The sequence below is a fragment of the Gambusia affinis genome, linkage group LG20 (assembly GCF_019740435.1).
Source record: "Gambusia affinis linkage group LG20, SWU_Gaff_1.0, whole genome shotgun sequence".
NCBI lineage: Eukaryota > Metazoa > Chordata > Actinopteri > Cyprinodontiformes > Poeciliidae > Gambusia > Gambusia affinis.
Window position 1 is genome coordinate 9,168,806 of NC_057887.1, and position 20,269 is coordinate 9,189,074.

Genomic DNA, 20,269 nt, shown 5'->3' on the forward strand with positions numbered 1-20,269 from the left:
CAATTATTTCAAGAGCATGAAAGAACAGAATCTTTCATCAGAAGTTTTTTTTAGCTACAAGCCAAAGAAGCTTGGATGTATTTATGCATTTAAACGGCTACCAGCAGCAACAGTATCGGAGCTTATTGTGCAGAATATGCATATTTCTACACTAGACAAAGATCAGAAATCCTTTGGCTACATCTACAGCCTGTGGCCTATCTATTCTGTTGGATTCACAGAAACATTTTTCATTGAAGAGCTTGCCTGAGAATTGCAGAAACTCTACATTTTCTGGCCAAAAGATGCACCATCAGTGCGTTGGACCTATTACTAACATAAGTAGCAGTTTTATGAACTGACACAATCCTTTTGGCAGTATTTGCAGCTGCATATGAACAAAATTAGTTTTCTCACCAGATTAAGAGGAAATATAAGGAAAAAGAAGACTAAAATAAATTCTGTGACTGAAGGAGGCGTTTGACCCAATCAGCTCAGCAAAAACAATCTTATGACATGAAATGAAAGCATGGATACTATGAGATTGTGAGGATCTAAAGGTGGATGTCCACGCTGTCTCGTCCTCCCAGGTCTCTTGGTGTGACCATCTGGGAGCTGTTTGAGCTGGGAAACCAGCCCTACAGACACTACTCTGACAGACAGGTCCTGACGTATGCTGTAAGAGAGCAGCAACTGAGACTTCCCAAGCCGCTGCTCAAAGTTCCCCTGGCTGAACGCTGGTGAGTCACGCACAGATACAGGCGTGCCCATTGGAGAGAAAGACAAATGCAACAAAACTTGGAGCCAAGAACAGCTCAGTGAAATCACTTCCAGGATTAGCAGATCCAAGTTCCCTGCTCAGATTATCACATTCGTTTTTAGTCAGTTTTACTGGTTAACTTTGAACACTTTCCCTTCTTGTTTTGGGGCTCCACAGGTATGAAGTGATGCAATTCTGCTGGCTCCAACCTGACCAGAGACCCAATGCAGAGGAAGTCCTCCTGTTGCTCAGCTATCTGTGTGCAAAAGGGGCCAGTGAGGCCGAAGAGGACTTTGAGAGGCGCTGGAACTCTCTGCGTCCCAACGCTGGATTCAACGGTCTCCACACCGCCTCAACAATATCTCGAGACCAACCCTCCTTAACCTCCTCTTCCTTCCCTTTACTGGAGCAGTTTTCATCTGGTGATGGCTACCATTCAGAGTCTGGAGATGACATACTGACAGTCACGGAGACCAGCCACGGGCTGAACTTTGAGTACAAGTGGGAGCAAGCAGATCCATCCTACATATCCCAAGAGTCCTCAAGTACTTGTACTCAGGCCAACCATCATTGTCCAGACGTGTTTTATCCACCAGGGGGCATTGTTGGAGGATGTCCCATTGAGAGCCTAAGCCACGGAGTTTCTCCTACCTACTATCAACCAAAACACTTGCATCCTCCCAGTGTGCTCCCTGTCCTCAGCGCCCATAGTCCCTCAGTAAGCAGTGAATATTATATCCGTATTGAGGAGCCTGTGGACTGTAACATGGATCCAGATTACAACATGTGCTCTTACAGCCCAGACTACCAGGGCAGCAGCGGGAGCTTCCTGACTGGCAGTGCAGACTCTGGTGAATGCATGGCCTGCCCATCACAAACCAAAACTATGGGTCCTTACTGGTCTGCTGACATCCATAAATCTGATCTGTATGACTCCAATGACTCAAGTCCAGCCATCTCCTTGACAATGGAGCCTCTTTTAGGTCAGGTTTCAGACAGCAGCCCCCTTCGACCATGGGAGTCAAGTCACTATGTGTCCTATAAAGACAGAGATGGGGGCTACTACTATGAGCACTCCCCTACTTTAGAAATGAATCCCTATCTGGTTGGAAGTGAGCATTCCAGTGAGCATCTCCAAGAAAGCTGGGGGTCAAGAAGCCTTCGTCAGGCTTTAGGAGAACTGGAGAACCCTCTGGGTATATCCCCATCTGTGACCAGTCCACCTGAACAGGCCTACAGAGCGACATACCTGGACACCAGCCAGACCTCTCTCTTAGGGAAGAACATTACAGGGGGCTACTATGACATGATGGGCTCTTTAAGGAAGACCATGCCTAGTCACACGAGACACAATAGCCACTCAGTCAGTATCAACATGAAGACCGGAGGCGCGCTCTTCATCGGACACAGAGACAGTGACACAGAAGAAGAAGAGGAGGGCATATTTCTCGAGAGACACAGCTGCAATACGTGGCCTTCGAAACACAGGCACAGCAGCGGAGGACACCACAGGCGGGCGAGCCACAGCTGCAGACAAGACTCTTACACCGACTTCAACTACACCATGCCAAGTACGGACATCGAAGACACCTGGCCCGACCAGCACAGCCTGGCTTTTCACTCTCTGCCCAAACCCATCGACTATTTAGAGCCACACCAGGCCAAAGATAACAGTGCCTGCCTCAGCCTGAGTAAACATCACACCATGGTGCCCTCAGACAACTGCAATGCCTACATCTACCTGTGCCATGAAGGGGAGACTCAGGAGACACCATCTGGAGAGTGCTGCCACACCCATTTTGTTGATCCACTCACTGGTTTGTTAGTGAGAAACAACAACTACTGTCACAGCTACAGTCACAGCAACTACATCACAGACAAGACCACTGATATTCTCAGCAGTGAGGAGATGATCAATCTATCACCGGCTCCAGGGGGTCCCGTTGTTTCCAAACACACTTTGATAAAGGCTAACGACTGTGAAGAGTACTATATTAATCCTTCATCTGAAGAAACGCCACGAGAGGAAGTAATCAAAGAAAATCTGATCATGCAAAATCCACCAGAACCTAGAAAAGAAGAGGTAACTCTGACAATGACTAAAAACTCTCCACCACCTCCTGATAACAGGCATGTGATGGTTTCCATCACAGATCCCCAGTCGGAGCTGAGCCACACAGCTGACAGTGGCATGGACCAGGCCGGCTCCACCGTAAGTCTCATCGACATCCTCGACTGCAGCGACGAAGAAGAAGACATAACAGACGACATCACTGATGTGACTTCAGGCATCTTCGCCGATGAAGGCAATGAGCTGAACGCATCTCCTGCTTTTAAATCTTTGCAGAAGCAGGTAGGAACTCCTGATTCCATGGACTCAATGGATCTGCCGTCTGCTGCTGGATCTTGTGAAGGTCTCAGCCCTGCTTCTTCCCAACCTTCCAGCTCACCTAAAGCCATGGACAGCGGATATGATACAGAGAATAATGAGAGTCCGGAGTTTGTCCCCAAGGAGTCCCATGACACCCGATCACAACCTCAGGGAAAGCCTACCTTGGATACCGGTCTAGAAGAAGTTCAGGAGAACCTGGAGGAAGAGAATAAAGCAGAGGTTCAACCATCATTGGGTCAAGGTTCGATTTTGGACAGCTCACAGACAGAAGACCACATTTTTTTACCACTGAGTGACAAGACTCCGTACAGAGACTCTGCCTACTTTTCAGATTATGAGAATGAAAAGCAAAGTCGAGATGAGGAGAGGGAACTCCAGCTGAAAGAAATGGATCATCACAGTGATGAAGAGAAACTGCATGTCGGAGGAAAAAAGGCAGAGAAAAGAAAAAGTGGAGAGGAGGAAGAACTAGAAGATGGAGTGGTGAACAAAGATTTTAAACTTGAAGTGGACCACGATCCAACAGGAATAGCCGAATCGCTTCCTCCAGGGACAAGCTCGACAGAGAATGAGGAACCTTCAGATTCTGCCTTTAAAGCAGAGGCAATACTGGATGAATGGCCATCCCATGAAGAGAGTTCGGCCTTAGGGGACTGGGCAGCTGAGGTGGTGGGGGCCATGGAGGAAGCGCTTGGTGCCCTCAATGGAGATTCTGCTTCCAGCTATAAGGAAGAGAAGGACATGGAGGACAAAACAGATTCTGTTGAGGCTGGCAAAGTCGAGGAAACACCAATGAAAACAAATCACAAAAGGCCATTAGGAATGTCCGGAGAAATCCTGCACGTCTTACCCAAAGACGAGGTAGCGCTGCAGCACACAGCTAACAGCAGGAGGTTCTCTTCCTCCTCACCGGTCTCTCCATCCACCCCACAACCTCCACTTCCTGCGACAGAGGGCCGATCGTCTCCCGCTGACGGCGAGGAGGCCGACGAGGAGGACACCGATGACAGCGACGAGTCGGATGAGGAGCTGCGAAGCTACAGCGTGCAGGAGGATGAGGAGAGTGAGGGAGAGTGCCACCCCGTGCCCATAGTGGTGAGCGACAACAGCGAGGCTCACAAACTGCGGAGCCTCCTCAAGGTGCCAAGCCTGGCTGCAGAGAATCAGGAGGAAGACCATAAGAAGAAGACGGTTTCTTTCTTTGATGACGTTACCGTCTATCTGTTCGATCAGGTGAGAAGTGGAAACGGAATATTCAACTTGCTGAGAGTTTTTGTGGTTGATTTCCAATTTCCAGTTTTAATAAAGTTTTGACCAAAATGCATTGGAGCAGCATGGCTAATGCTAATTAGCTAAGAGGCTAATTTTACCAGGTTTTTTATTTTACCTTTTGCTCTAAGCATACAGTAATCATCTAATAACAATGAAACAGTTCTTGTTCAAAAGTCATCTTAAACATTTTTCAACTTTATTTTTAACTACATCGCTGGTATTGAATGCACCTAACTCTGAGCATTCTTCCAACAGCAATAACTTCCACACTGAAGAGCACTATTTGGTAGTGCATGGCAGACAGCTTTTGGATCATTTTTGTTTCCAACCACCTTGGTGTTAATTAGGGCCAATCCAGCTGAAACATCATCCATTTTCCTCTGATTTCTCAGTGCATGTAAAGCTAAACTGTAGGAAGTTTACTCAAGGTTGTTTCTTTGTGGGGATTAAGCTTTTTCACTTAATCCCCACAAAGAAAACCAACCATGCAATGATTACTTTAAGTAATCATTTCCTAATATTACCTCCCCAGGAGAGTCCAACTAAGGAGCTGGTTGAGTACGGCTTCCCATTAGCATCCGAGGGTTCGATCTCTGGAAGAAAATCTCAGGAAAGACCTAATATCGCAGCTGATTCTTCAGATGGGAACATCTCGGAGGAGAGTGAGTGTGTTTATCGTTTTTGCCTTTATTTGTTCCAAGAAATAAAGTCTTTATAAGATAAAAGCAAACCTTTCCTCACCGTCTTCTCTCAGGCGCAGGGTTTGAGTGGGAGGACGACTTTCCCCTCCTACCTCTGCCTACATCCTCGACAGCAGCCGACTCTCCTCCACTTCGCGCCGTCGCCAAGGCTCCGGAGCCCAAACCGGCCATCCAGTTGTCCCGGTTCACCGTCTCCCCATCCAACGTGTCTCGGTTCTCCATCACTCACATTTCTGACTCTGACATGGACTCGGCAGGAGGTTGGTCGCTTCACCACCTGCATGCACCTCCGCTCTCTTTATGGCGGAATCATGACTGAATGCTAAAGGACACGGAAACAGAAACAAAGCTAAGTTTTGTTCAGCACAATTGCACAAAATTAGGGGGAAAAAAAATAGCAGTTAGCGCAACGTAGGATGAAAAAAAAGGTCTAGGAGCTTAAAGAAAGGAACCACGTATGAGGACAGTGACAGTCATGGGGTGTGCTGTAGGACTGAAATGTTAAGTTGAATACAGAGGTGAGAATAGTGTGGATTTCTTTAATTTACAATTATATGATCTTATTTCTTTGTACACTAGGTACAGATCATTTTACGAGGTATAATAACCCCAAGATTAAAAAATCTCTCACCAGAGAGGCCCCATTTCTCACAAAGAAGGACAGTCAACTTCAGCTCGATCTGGCTCTACAACGACCAAGAACAGATGTTTTTAACCTTCTATAAACATCAAAGCAAACATAAAATGTTCAAATGTTCAGTTTCTGTTTCTGTCTTTTTTTTGTAGGAAGCAGTGAAGATGGAGATAAGGAATAAGAAGCAGTGGATCTTTACTGGCTCTGTGACAACAGCTGGACCTATTTTAGCATGACTTCAGATTTTTATTATTATTATTATTATTATTATTATTATTATTATTATTGTAATGTCAGGTTTTCCAAACACAAGACAGTGCCTCTTACTGCCTGCGGACACTTTGAATATAAAGCCCTCTTACCAACATGCAACACTGGTCCGAGTGTAGATTAGAATACTGAAAAGACAATGAATATTACATTTTGTGAAGGACGTATGAAAGATGAGCCCTGTATATTTTTGGATCAAAGGCATCTTGGATGGAAAAAGGACACATTTGCTGCCTTTTTCATTTTTTTCATTCATAACAATGTGCAGCCGATCTTCACTGAAACAGGACGAAAACGAAACTGCTGCCAGATTGTTGCCGAGTAAAAACATCCACTTTGTGGCTTTTCAACAACGGACGAGCACCTTGAACAAGACTGAGCAGCATAAGACTTTCTACTTTTTAGCAAATGTTTTACTTGTACTAATAAACATCATGAATGCTTGAGGCATCACCTGTAATATAATGTAAGTATTTGGTTTCACTCAGAGAGAACGGACACTGTGGTGTGAAAGGAAACCAAGCTGTCTGGTGATAGACTGAACTGTCTGTCTACGATGAACTAGTGTTTGAGACTTTTCTGTTTTACAAATAGAACATCCTCGCCACCCAACCGAGACCATGACGCCCAAAAGCTGGAAGTAAGAGATAACTCAACTACTTTTCTTTAACAGTTTGTAGTTTCAGTAACCTAAAAGCCGCTAAGAATGATTCAGGACAAAGAGAAACAGACACTGGTTACATCCAACATCAGGAGCTTTTTGTGTTTGTATATTTTCTGCCTAAACTGAGAATCGATTCAGTTTAGACGGGTTTGCTTCTAGTTAATCTGAACACGTAAAGGTTCTTCATCACATTGATGCAAAGATCTTGTAATTCCAGAGCAAGTGGGAAGCTCTAATGTTCACTGATCCACAGTCCAGGTTGGCACCGCAGCACCAAGCAGCACTGTGGTGCTGCTTGGTGCTGCGTTTCTGGAACCTTATGATTCACTACGTCAAGAACACCTTCAGCTTGACGGCTGTGAAAGCAAAGGCAGCGCCAGAGTTATAACAACAACTAGATCACTGGGATCAACTTTAAAATTGATTGTTCTGACTTTCCTAGATTACATCTTTCATCTTAAAACTTCAAATCACCTCAGAATCAATTATGCTCCTCATAATCCATCCATCTATCTTTAACCACTTATCAGAGACCCTCAGACCTGAACTTTAAGACGTTTCCTAACGCAGCTGAGTTTCGATGTCCAGCCGGTCTTTGTTCTGCACTAAGGCCTTCTACTGGGGGGACAAATCCTTAATGGATCCCTAAAACTTTCCTCTTTCTGCCTGGATGAGGTCAGTAACTCTGCATGAGGAAATTAATTACATGTAGACTTGTTCTTTAGGTTGTTACCCAAAGCTCGTTAACACAAGTGGGGGTTATTTTAACCTTTTAGACCAGTACGTTGTCTTCGCCACCACAGATGTTGCACTAATGCATCTGTTAATGTCTGGCTTCATTCTACACAACTTTCATCACCAATTCAGCTTCAACCAAGACAATTTCTCAAATTCAGTTGTAAAGCACATTTCAGCAGCGTGGTAGTTCTGCTGGAAACCTTTTAGGTTTCCTGGTATGTTCTCAATCACTAATGTAATTCACGAAAAACATCAGTACTATCCCACAATTGGTTTAACAAAAGAGTTTGATTAAGGTCAAAGAAGAATACATTTCTGATGACAACCTTCAGAAACTTTAACAAAAAGTCAAATCTAAGGTCACTAGCCTTAGATTTGACTGTATTGTCACTCACTAGTCCTCACGACTAGAGCAGGGTTTGGAAACCTGCGGCTCCGGAGCCCAAAGTGACCGTCCGTCGTATCCAACAGATGTCTCTTAGTAACTTTGGGTAAAAGTGATAAAGCCCCATGAGTAACACTTTATCCGAAGGGCTGTGCATCAGACTGACATGACACTGTCATAAACATAACACCTGTCATGAACATGAAAGAGTCTTCATGAATGTTTATGACTGTTGTCATGAAGTGTCATTTGGTAAATAATGACACTTTTAGTGAAAAAGTGCAATAATAGTTGCATTAAAAGTTCATCAAACGTGTCAACGTTGCATTATCCGGTAAATAATGACACTTAAAGCAAAATCCTATTAAAACTTGCATGAAAACTCACCTAAAAATGTCAACTTTGCATTAAAAGTGTCATTATTTACCGAGCGATACTCCATGACAACAGTCATAACCATTCATGAAGACGTCTCATGACAGGTGTTATGTCATGTTTATGACAGTCATGTCAGTCTTATGCAAACCCCTTCAAATAAAGTGTTACCGAACCAACTAATGTTTTTACATACAGATACAACAAATGCAGGTTTTATTTTTGTTTTCAAAAACATAGTGACACTAAAAAAAGCACCTGTAATATTTTCTCTTGCCAGCAGATTGGCAACTTTGTCCACAAAACTTGACATCACCTAGAAGAAAATGCGTCCATCCACTTTTTGCAAAGGTTTTAAGTTTTTTTTTCTGAATTTTAAAACTTAGTAGAAATAAAATAATGGTTTAAATGACATATTTTCGATAGCAGACAGTGCTGGTCCATTGACTGAATAATCACAGAGTCTAACTGGGTTAGACTTCTGCAATAAAGGCTGAAACACAGTGGAGAGAGAGATTGATGTTCCTGCAATTAATTAAATATTCACAGTTGACTCGCTCTGTTTTAAACATCCACTGTTTGTGCTCTGTCACTGGTTTGTAGGAGTGGTAAAGAAAGTACTTTATCATTACTGTAACCTGCTGATCGTTGGCTCCAGTTTTGTTTTCTGACTCTGGGATTAGCAGAACTGTTGAAACTTTCCGTATTAAAAACCCCGAGCCATACTGTTTTTGGGTTGGACTCATGGATTGCAAACAGTTTAGTCTGATTTATTGTCTCAGTTGATCATGAAGTGCAACAATGCTGTAGTTTTTGTGTTCAATCTAAAATAAAAAAACAAACAAGAGAAGAGACCCCGGTGTGTTCTCAGAGCCATTAAAATGCAGGTTTCTGCTTTTAAACCAACATGTAGTGTCTTCTATGTGTTTGCCTTCCAGGGCTTTAATATTCTTTAACACTTTAGCATAGAAACATCTCGATGGCTGTCTGTAATATTTTTGTATTGAGAGAAAAATACTTTTGAGTATCGATGAGATAGTGATGCAGGGGGAACGGACGAAATAAAGGAATATCTCTCTGTTTATTGTTGCCAAAGACGTTGTGTTGTGTTTCAGGGTGTTTTGGTGTTTTTACCCCAAAGCAAAGACCGAGGTGAGGAACAAGACGGCAGCTTTGGTCTGAACCGACTGTAGAAATGTGCAGGAGAAGGACTGGGATGCAGTCTGTAATATGTGCCCCCCCCTCCACTCTGACTTGTTCAAATCATTACTTTCTGTACTTTCTATTAGATATAAATAAACTCTGGTTTACACATCTTAAGGCTTTTGTTGACTTTTTCACAAGTGTTATTTGAGTAAAGACTAACCTGTGTTTCCCTGGAGTTTTTAAAGCGCGTTTAAAAAGACCAAATGATGCAATGTTCAAAAACGCAAAATACACGCAAAATGCGCTCAATCTCAGCCTAGATCTTGGTATCTAAAGTATTAAGTTCACTGCAAGACAAAAAGAAAGAGACCAATCACATTTGGCTAGTTTGAAGTGTTTTCTGTAAAAAGAAAACGTGGTTTAGGTTTGTAAAGTTTCATTTGAACCAGAAGACTCAAGGAACAAAGTCCTCTGAATAGGTAAGAGAAAACCAGAGTTGATTACCTTTATGCACAGCATCATGCTTGGAGAAAACCAGCACAAATATTTTAGAATAACCGTCGAGCACAGAGGGAAAAAGGCAAATCATTTGGGCTCGTTTTTAAAGCCAGATGAGCTTTCCGCCATTAAAGCCACTGTGTGTCAGTATTCTAGAGTCAGATGTGACAAACTGTGTGAATAGTACGCGATGGTCTAGTCAAAGCCCAGATCTCCAGCTGAATAAAATGCCAGGGCACTGAGCAGGTGGAGATCTGCAGAAGCAACGCGGCAAAGAATGAGCAAATCAAAGTTCCTCCACAGTAATGAGATGGACTGAAAATCACAGAGTTATCGCTGCTTCTGCATTTTAGCTTAAGGTACATTTTTCTCCCCTTCAAAGCCTCAAACATAAACCCACCAAAATTTAAACAAGATCTTCTGTTGATGACAGCAATAAAAAAAAATATAAAGGCCTATAAAATTTCTTACTTTTGGTGTCATTATTTTAAAAAGAAACCAAACACAACAAACTGGGTAGATTTGATTTATTCTTATATATTAAATCGGAAAACAGACAATTGCGTTTACAATTGATTCACAACTATTTGAAAACTACCATTTACTCTGAAGTGGCCATCATTTACACCAAAGGCTTTAACAATGAGCAGTTGTGAGTGCAGAGTTTAAAATAGAAGTATTTATCAGTGTGATTATTCAAAAAAATAATAATAATAAAAAAGTACAAATGAACTGGCAGCGTCCGAGTTCGCTAAAAAAAATTACCTAAACATCGAGTATCATCCATATTTTATTAACTTTTATTAGACAAAAGTGAAATTTAAGTATGATGTGGAGTCAAAAACATTTTATTTTAATATTCATCTGAAAGTTCACTTGAATACCAATTGTAATTAGGAATATTTGATATATATACAGTACAGACCAAAAGTTTGGACACAACTGTGTGTCCAAATTTTTGGTCTGTACTGTATATATAAATATATATTACACAAGTCACATATTTAGTATGACTTAGAGCAGGGGTGTCAAACTCCAGTCCTCGAGGGCCGGTGTCCTGCAGTTTTTAGATGTGCCACAGGTACAAAACACTGGAATGAAATGGTTTAATTACCTCCACCTTGTGTAGACCAGTTCTCCAGAGCCTTAATTATTCTATTCAGGTGTGCTGCAGCAGAGGCACATCTAAAAGTTGCAGGACTGCGGCCCTCGAGGACTGGAGTTTGACACCCCTGACTTAGAGGGTTTCCATCTTTTGCTAAAGTAATACTCTCAGTGGCCAATTTTAAATTAGAAATTTTTTTTTACTCTCCACTCATTCAGTTAGCTTAATGATTAATTTGAGATATTTGCCGTTCTCCTAGCAACTTGCAGAAAAAGTGTTTTCATGGTGGATTCTTAAGCTTTTCCTGTCACATTAACCTCCTCGATTTCTGCACATGCGGGCAGCAAACATTTAATGACGCTTCATGTCAGTTTGTGGCTGGGTTTTTAAACTTTCAATGGCAAAAAAACCCCCCAAAAAACCCATTCTCATCTTGATTTTGCTTTTTAGGATTTTGGACAAGAACATATGATTTTGGTAAATATCAATTTTTATATATAATATATACTGTATATTAGCCCAGGATTGCAGATTTATTCTAACCAAACAATTCAATGGCAGCAAATAAGACACCATTTGGCACGACACGTTCAACCACTAGAGGTCACAAATTTTTCTAATATAAATACAGAGCAACACGGCAGCTGATTTGGGTCAATACAGTCCAACACATTTATAAAGGTACATTTTCAGTGCTCAAGAAAATAAAAAAATAAAAAACAACAATTCAACACCAATCTGAAATGACATTATTTGAAGACCAACTGTGAAACCAATCAAAAACTGCAATATTCTAGTATTTGTTTAAATATTCTAGTATTTGTAAAAAAAAAAAAGCCTCACCAGTTGCTTATGTCGCTGACAGTAAGACAGTTTAAGTAAATTTTTATTTTTAATTACCAATTTCAGTAAAGCTGAACACACAGACCACAACTGACATAAAAAATAAAAATAAAAAAAATAAAATACAATGAAGCTTTACATTATTTTGAAAGTCAACTTCAATGTCAACTCAGATTGTAAAGCTTTTTCTAAATATAAACAAAAAAGTTTGGAATATCTTTATGTGGGGAAAAAAAATTATTCCAAACCATTTTTTCTTGGAGACGATATCGACCCATAATAATCTGTTTTGTTTGTTCAAATTTGTTCACAATTGCATTAAAAAATATCAAATATCCAGAATACAAAAAGGAAGTTTAGTAGGAAGTTTCAACAAGTCACTGTGCGATGAGTTGGTCTAAAGAGTTTAAGCTGAGAAGTGAATGTTAAGCAGTTAAACTTCTTATAAAAAAAGTTTCTGATAAAAAGATTAGAAGAGAATAGAGAATATTATGGTACCGTTAAAAGTAAATCTGAAGGAATGTCAGTGAGCGAGCCTGTCCTGCTCATCTGATAACTGACAGAGCAACAAAGGATTGTTTCGTTAAGATCCAAAAAACAAAATTACATTCATACATTTTACCATGAAGAAAAGAAGACTGACCCTCACCTCCTCTAGAAGCGTTACGGTTCTTTATAAGTTGTAGATGCGGTTGAATCAGTTTCTTTGGCAAAAGCCCTGATGCATAAAACTCTATAGAGAGTATTTTTAGAGTGACTAATGGTGCTTTCAGAACCACAGCTTCTCCAGGGACATCAGTGCATTTTAACCAAGACAATGGGAAACACTCCACAGTCTCAGCTGAGCCAGCGGCAGGTCCAGACCCGGTCCCAGCAGAGAATGTTGGACAATATCAAAGTCATAATTGGGTCAATTACCTTTTATACCACGAGATGTGTTTGCAGGAAGAATGGGCCCAAACGTATGAAACCCTTCATGGTTTTACTCTGATGTAATACCAAAAAATTAGAAAAACAAAGTGTCAAGTGTCTTTTTCTTTTTATTTATTTAAATAGTGGCTGTAAAAATCTGATTTCAACCGTGAACAAGAACTGGCAAAAAGACTGGAAACAAATCATTTGAACGTTGCTAATTATCTGGTCGGAGCTTTCAGAAATCAGAGATCAGAGATCAGAAATCGGCCATAAATATCTAAACATAAGGGTTTTCTGAACTGAAGACGTTTTACTCACTTAACCGTGTTAAACAGACTTTTGCAACCGTTTGTTTAAATCATCGGTTTGCTCTTTTATGGTCTTAGTGGTTCAGGAAGTGGCAGTGCTGCAGAAGCAACAACAGATGGCGCTGTTGCTCTGGGTGAAGGCAGTAATAACGCAAGTGAAAAAAGGTAAAACACCTTGAAAATGCCATTAAAGCCTTTTTATGTTCTAAATAATTGGCTACATCTAAAACAAGTATATAAGAAGCTCACATTTTTGTCCAACTACAAACAATTCTTCGTGTCCATTTTTACCTAAAGTATCTGCAAACAGCAGGAGTCAAAAGTTTGTCTGGATCGTCGAACATCAAATGAACATCGACTGTTTACATTATCTCAGCTCCGTTTTTTATGCTAATGTAACCTTTTTTAATTTTTATTTGCGCACTTCATTGAGAAGTTAAAATAGTTGTGCTGCAGCTCAGGGGCTCTCTGTGGCCGTGGAGGTTTCCAAAGAGTCATAGTGAGCTTCATCAAGATGCTCCTCCTCAGCTTCACCTTCATCAGGAAGCAAAGGTTTAGCTGGAGCCTCCACAGTCGGCTCGCTGGGCGGATCTCTCCTGGGCGCAGAGAGAAAGAGGAAAGGAACAAACATCAGCTGCCTAAAATGATGTAAAACACATGAAAGACTACAAAAGAGCTGGAGCATCTGCCGTTATTAAAACACCGCAGGGATAAATAGAACTGCTCCGATGAGTCATGCAGAAACAACAATACAGAAAAGGCCGAGCATGCTGCTGTAACAACACCACGCATTTCCAGGACAAGCGCTGCATCCCGTAATCAGCCCATGAAGCCAGCGTTTACATCACAGAAACAAAGAGCAAACAAACAAGCAGTGATGAGAATTAACCCAAAGCCACAGCACAACTCAAAAAAAAGAAGAAGAAAAAAAATCAACGTGATAGAAAGACAAACAGGAAAGGTGGTGCAGAAGATCCAAATTTTACATTCACTTACGAGGAGTTATTTGGTCGCTCAAAATCGGGCGTAACCGGGCCGCACGCTGCAAGCAAAAACAGTCCTCAAGTGTCAAACTCAAAGGACAATCAGGTTTTTGGTTTTTATTTTGAGAATTTATTGCAAGTTTCACACTTAGTGTTTGCATTTATCGTCTGTTAACGCAAGCCTCACAACACAGCCCCGTTTGTCTCCTCCAATATTCACTAAAACCCACAGAAAACATTATACCTTTAAACCAACAGAAATTATTGTTTTAACTTAAAATGTTAGACTTTCTGTTCAACCAGGCACTAATTATACGATTCTGAAATTTTCTGCAAATGATACACTTTTAAATAAAAAAAAAAATAAAAATCTGACAATACATTGGGAGATCTTACAGAAAATAAATTGATTTACTTTTGTTTTATATATATTTTAGTTAATTAAATTGCCCATGAAAATATTTTTACACTTGAAGCTCATAATATATAGAGAGCAATTTATCTATCTATCCACGTGGTAATTTAATGAAAGACATACATATATATATATATATATATATATATATATATATATATATATATATATATATATATATATATATATATATAAATAAATTATAGTGTGTAATGTAAAAAATAATTTTTGCTTGCTTGGTAAATTGTTTATGTAACATCAATCCATTAAGCCCCAAGACATGAGTGAGCAAGTGCAGCTGTGGCTTTACAGTGAATAATTCAAATTTCAATATGGGGATCTGAAGATATTAAATCTACAACTCAATGTGGCAAATAGGGAAAAAAAAAAAAGAGGTAAAAATCAAGTCTATATATTCTCCATGTTTTATGACATGTTGGTTTATGATACTGCTGCGCTGGTTTGATCCAAGTACCTTTACCAGCCAATATCAAGTCTTCAAAATCTGACAGGAAGTTTTATACAGGATGGGCCACCAGTGTCCATACATAGAATGTAAAATGTGTATTTCTTTTATTTTTCAGATACCCAAGAAGATGCGTTTGACAAAAGAGCAAAGAATTGAAATGGCTGGATCGGGAAGCGGTCGCACTAAACTTTAACAGAAAACATGGAGCGAGCATCTCAGACACACACACACACACGCACACACACCCACACACACTGTGGCAAAACTTATTTGCAAGTTTCATAAAACCTGAAATGTTGCAGATCAACCATGAAGTGGTCCAAGACGTGCAGCGATTACACAGAGTCTCACAAAAATAAAAATGGTCGTCCAATATAAAATGTTTATTTTTTCTATGTATGGAAACTTGTGGCCCACCCTGTGCTTTACTTATCTGGATTTGGGAAATGAATTCTTAAATATCCTCTGTGATTCAGAGATGCATGGAGATTTGACTGGATTCTTGTGGTAACTTGTGGAAAAACTAAGCTTACACGTCGATAGTGGTGCTCCACATTTAACAGGAATTTTCACCAACTGATAAAATATCATCCAACGATTAGGACAAACCCACACACCAACACCGACACACAGCTGAGAGGTACCTTAGCGAGCAGCAGGAGGAGCAGGCCGGTGGGCGGCTGGCAGGCCAGGGTGCGCAGGATGCAAATGTTAGCGCGCACACACACGCTGAACATGCAACACGGCTGCAGGGGGGCATGGCTGGTCTCTATTCACAGGTTAATGCGTTTGAGGATGAACACCAGTAAATGAAATTACTGCAGTGCGGCAGAAGGGTGGAAAAATAAAGTTCTGCAGGGTGGAAACTAAACATTTGAGCCAGCTGTTACGGCAGAAAGTTGCTGCTTTGGAGGGGGGGGGGAATAAGGACCAGAAGCAAGAGGAATGTCCATATGAAGAAATTTATTTGATAATTTTTGTATAGTAGAAATTCAAACATTTGAGGTCATCAATCTTTATACTTCTTGCTGCCTCAGCGCATGCATATCCCAGAAATCCTCTGTACAAAATGTTTTCATTCTTTTGCACCAGAACCCCTCAGTCGGTGGACAGATGTGAGTGCTGAGCAATCTGCAGTCGTAGTTTTAATTATTTTAGTGGAGAAAAGAAGAAAAATTGGCAGCTTCCTGTCACCTACTCTCGAATAAACGCATCAGAATAGATCAAGAAACGGCAGAAAGCAGGTTGGAAACGTTGAGGGAGGACATTTGGGACAAAGCTTCTACTGCACTGTGCAAAAAAAATAATAGTAAAATAACAATAATGATAAAAAAAAATATAAAAAATCTGAACCAAGATCTGATGCAGATCCAAATTAATGTTTCACTTCCTTGAAAAATATTTAATCATCTCAAGCCATGTGATTGTTTTTCTTTTAATTTCACCATTTTCATCTCTCTACAAATGTTAAAACCCTCATAAATTTCCGAAGTCAGCAGTTTCTAGCAACAAACACCAGAAGGGGCAGCCGGTGAGACGGGGATCAACTGCGCCGACACAGGAAAACAAAACCAGGCCGAACAGACGACGCTCGTCTTAAAATGCGACGCTGTTTGACCCGCTGAGGTTTTAGTTGGGAGTTAAAGCAGAACATGAAGGACAAACACAGGAAATCAAACAGCTTTCCAGGCAGCTGTAACTCAGCTTTCAGTCGCTGCGCAAACCGAAACCGAAACCTCTCAGTTTCTGTGGCTCCATTAGAATCCAAAACGTCACCTGCATATTTCTTCGACAATGTTGCGTTTAAAAGCTTCCATTAAGCCATATAGTCTACAGTGGAGGCACCGTGTAGAAATATGCAAGAACAAAAACATGTTTAGTTTTGTACATTTCATTCGGATTTAAGTTTTTCTAAATATGACTCCTCATGAGCTGTAAAATCTCTGCATGTCTTGAGTTGTTGTCTGTTTCCTATAAATTAAAAGTTGTATAAAAAAATTTCTGCGCATCAATTGTGACGGTTCAAAAGTATTCATACATCTTGTACTTTTCACATCGTGTTAAACATTGTGTTAAACAAACATTAAACACACATTTAAATTTATTTAATTGAGATTGTAAGTGATTGACCAAGACAAAGTAAAGAATTACTGTGGGGAAAAAAAAAATGATATTTCTAAATTTAATTCACGTTACAGTTTTCTGCCACTTCATTCGTTTAGTGATGTACTTTCTTGTGTTGATTAATCATATAAAATCCAAACAAAACACATTAAAACTGTTTTTTATCTGTATGCTGCCAAATTACATCAATCAGTCCCTCCAGTTTTTTGTGATTATGTTGTGGAAATTCACACAAAGTCAACGGATTCCAGCATTTTTCTTTTTTTTTTTTTGACGCTAATCCATAATTGTGAGTTTATTACAAACTTTCTGAAAAGAAAAAGAAGGTAAAAATCATTGGCTTAAAGTTATGCCAACTCCAACCTGCAGGTGGCAGTATTCCATGTTTTTACTACACTTGGTAAATCAGTGATTGATGTGGAATAAATATAGAAAAAAATTCTTCCAATCATTTCTAAGTTAACTCCACAAAACAGATTTAGATTGCCACAAAAAAAAAGAAGAAATAAAAGTCATAAAATCCTGGAGGTACTGATCAATGGAAAGATGTTCAGTGTCAGGTATGCAGTCATAGCTATTTATTACCATTTTAACAGTTTGTTAATGAGTTTTATTAATACATTCTGGCACAACAGATTCATTGAGAACATCAATGCTCTTGAAATGAGTTCGACGCCCAACCAGTTTCCCAACCAGTGGTCAATGATATGGAAAGCTTTAAATGTGCTGGAATGACGGCAGCATGTTGCGATTTAAAAGTCATGTTTGTTGGTTAATGAAGCAGGAATGATGGGAACTAAATCACCTCATCAGCAGGTGTTACAAAGAGAGTCATTTAAAGTGTTGGCATGACAATTTATCTTCATTTAATCTGGATTACGCATCGCCTTGTGAATGGGAATTATCGCCCACTTCCTAACTTCAGTATGTGTAGATGTGAGATCGTGGTCCAAACATCTGTACTGTTTTTGTTTTTTTGTTTGTTTCGTTTTTTTAACTACGGAAAATGCAAAAAGAAATAAAATGTGAAAAAATAAAAAGAGCTCATCGTCGCTGGACTCTACCGCAGCACAGCATGGACAGAAGCACCTGTGTTTGAGTGTGTTGGAGCACAGAGTCCAAGTTCACAGACTGATACCGAGACGCTTCCAGGTTGTTTTCATACACAAAGTTACAAACAGAGATTATTAGTTTCATAAAGTGCGGGGTTTTTTTTCTTCTTCTTCTTCCATGAACATATAATAAGATACTGGGTGACAAGCACTTTTTGTATGTACAGTAAACATTCAGTTTTCTTGGTTAAAACATTTACAGGACCTCTTGTGTCAGAGGAATACAAAACTTCACAGCATGAAAAGGCAGAAATAATTCAATACTGAAAAATCCAGTAAAATTAAAAACTATTATGTTTTTACAGTTTGAAAATCCTCTTTGGGATCAACAGCTTTCTTTTCCTTCACGCCGTCATTCCAATGGAGAGCACTGACATTAGTGGAAATAGGGCGCGGAAGTTTCAACCCCTCACTTATACAAAAGTACATGTACATGCGTGAAAGGCGAGAAAAAAAAAAAAAAGCCCCATTTTCCTCAGAGAAAACGTCCGTCACGTGGACTGGAAATATTTACGGCACAAAGTCTGTTCTGGTTTGGTCGTGAGGTCAGACAGACGACTCGAGGGATGGCGACGGAGGAAGAGATGAAAGGAGGGTGACGGACACACCCGCGTCTCTTCCTCGGACTCGAGAGGAGTTTATTGCCACAAGCAGGAGGCAGGAAAAGAGGGGGGGGGAAGAGAGAGGAAGGAGCCTGTCCTATCGCATCGTCTCACACTGTGGAAATCAATTTGACCTCTGAGGAACTGTGGACAGAAAGAGGAAGAGGATTCCAGGTGGGCTGACTGGGAAAGAAACAGCAGCAGCAAAACCAGCAGGACACACACAAGGCTGAAATCTGCGAGTTTAACCTGACGTGAGCCTGAACGTTTACTGAGGCAAAGAGCTGCAGCAGGACGTTCGGGGTGAGTGGAGCCAGGAAATAAAGCAAGAAAAGCAGCGTGGCGGCTGTGAGGCGATGAGGAGTCGGGATGCGAATGGGTTCAGAAAATTAATGAACCAAAGACGGTGAAATGAACCTTGACAGAAACAATAAACACACATCGAACACACCTGAAGACTTCAAACTATTAAACTTCTATAACTGGTCATGCCTAAAAACTTTTACCTTTATTGGAAATTTATCAATCGTCACGTAAAAGAAATTTGAGTTGAAAGTTGCATAAGTTTTTAATAAAAGATTCCTTTTTTTATTTTTGCAGGTCAAATGCGGAGGAAAGTTAACTTACTTCTCCACCGCAACTAATTCCCAAAGAACATGGAGTTCAGTTTTGCAAACTAAACACTATAATCGACATAATCTGTTTTATAACTTCAGGAGGAGTAGGAGGTTTAAGGTAATTTGGCGACACTTCAGAATAGTCACAAACCACTATTAGGCATATCTAAGTGAAACCTCAGACCACAGAAATTTACTCGAACATCTGGTTAGACCCACAGAAGCACAGCTGTATTTACACATCTAAAATTAACAGGTTAAATACTCCATAGTACAAAGAAAAGTGCATTAAACCCTGTCCAAGCAGCCCAATTTCCATCTGATTTGAAATTATTTAGCTAATTCTTTCTAACAGTAAACAAGACGTTCCAACCTGCAGCCAATCAGATCAGAGCATCGATCCAGACCTCGGTGTAATACAGGATGTCTGCATATTTGACCAACTCAAGTTCCAGACCTGTATCTTCACAGAAATGTTTGAAATTTGTTGATCCAACTAGCGACAAATTAGCCCTTTTCCATGATAAATTAGCTGGCTAGCTAGAAAGGTAAGTTAGCAGCTAGCTAGCAGTAGCTTAAACCGCCGAGTCAGAGAACGCACTGAAGATGTTTGAGTGCAACTCAAACTAAATACACAGAATATAAAAGATTTAATAGTCCTAGACAGAATGTAAGACCTGTAAATAACACATTAAAGGATAACTTGCTCTTTTTAAAGTGAATTTAAGGATGAGTGGACAGCCTGTAATAGACAGTTAACATGACAAGATCTCCTCATTTATGGTTTCATACCAAACAAATGTTGACAGAAAAGAATGGAAACACAGAAAAACAAAAAAATGAAACCAAATCAAAAGTGAGCTGCACCAATTGTCCCAATCCCTCAGCCATGTATGGAGAGTTAATACTCTTTGGTTCCCCTCCCACTGACTGAACAAGATTTCTGCATCAAACTAAAAGAA

At 40.3% G+C, this 20,269-nt stretch overlaps 2 protein-coding genes across 22 annotated transcripts in view; one reads left to right on the forward strand and one right to left on the reverse strand.

Moving 5' to 3' along the window:
* Positions 1-9,484, forward strand: part of aatkb (apoptosis-associated tyrosine kinase b) — a 66,627-nt gene extending 57,143 nt beyond the window's left edge. For 8 of the 9 annotated variants that reach the window (XM_044102878.1, XM_044102879.1, XM_044102880.1 and 5 more), the window contains 4 exons: positions 570-719; positions 917-4,364; positions 4,936-5,065; positions 5,158-9,484. In XM_044102878.1, the coding sequence (XP_043958813.1) occupies positions 570-719; positions 917-4,364; positions 4,936-5,065; positions 5,158-5,423 (3,994 nt within the window). In that variant the 3' untranslated portion in view covers positions 5,424-9,484. The remainder of the gene's footprint in view (positions 1-569; positions 720-916; positions 4,365-4,935; positions 5,066-5,157) is intronic. The other variant, XM_044102881.1, reaches the window with a different exon arrangement.
* A 1,530-nt stretch (positions 9,485-11,014) lies between these two features.
* The window catches only part of LOC122823361 (brain-specific angiogenesis inhibitor 1-associated protein 2-like), a 61,736-nt gene continuing 52,481 nt past the window's right edge, over positions 11,015-20,269 (reverse strand). For 3 of the 13 annotated variants that reach the window (XM_044102899.1, XM_044102893.1, XM_044102901.1), the window contains one exon: positions 15,786-18,834. In XM_044102899.1, coding sequence (XP_043958834.1) covers positions 18,801-18,834 — 34 coding nt within the window. In that variant the 3' untranslated portion in view covers positions 15,786-18,800. Of the gene's footprint in view, positions 13,582-13,981; positions 14,028-15,784; positions 18,835-20,269 lie in introns of those variants that run through there. The other 10 variants (XM_044102896.1, XM_044102895.1, XM_044102891.1 and 7 more) reach the window with 7 other exon arrangements.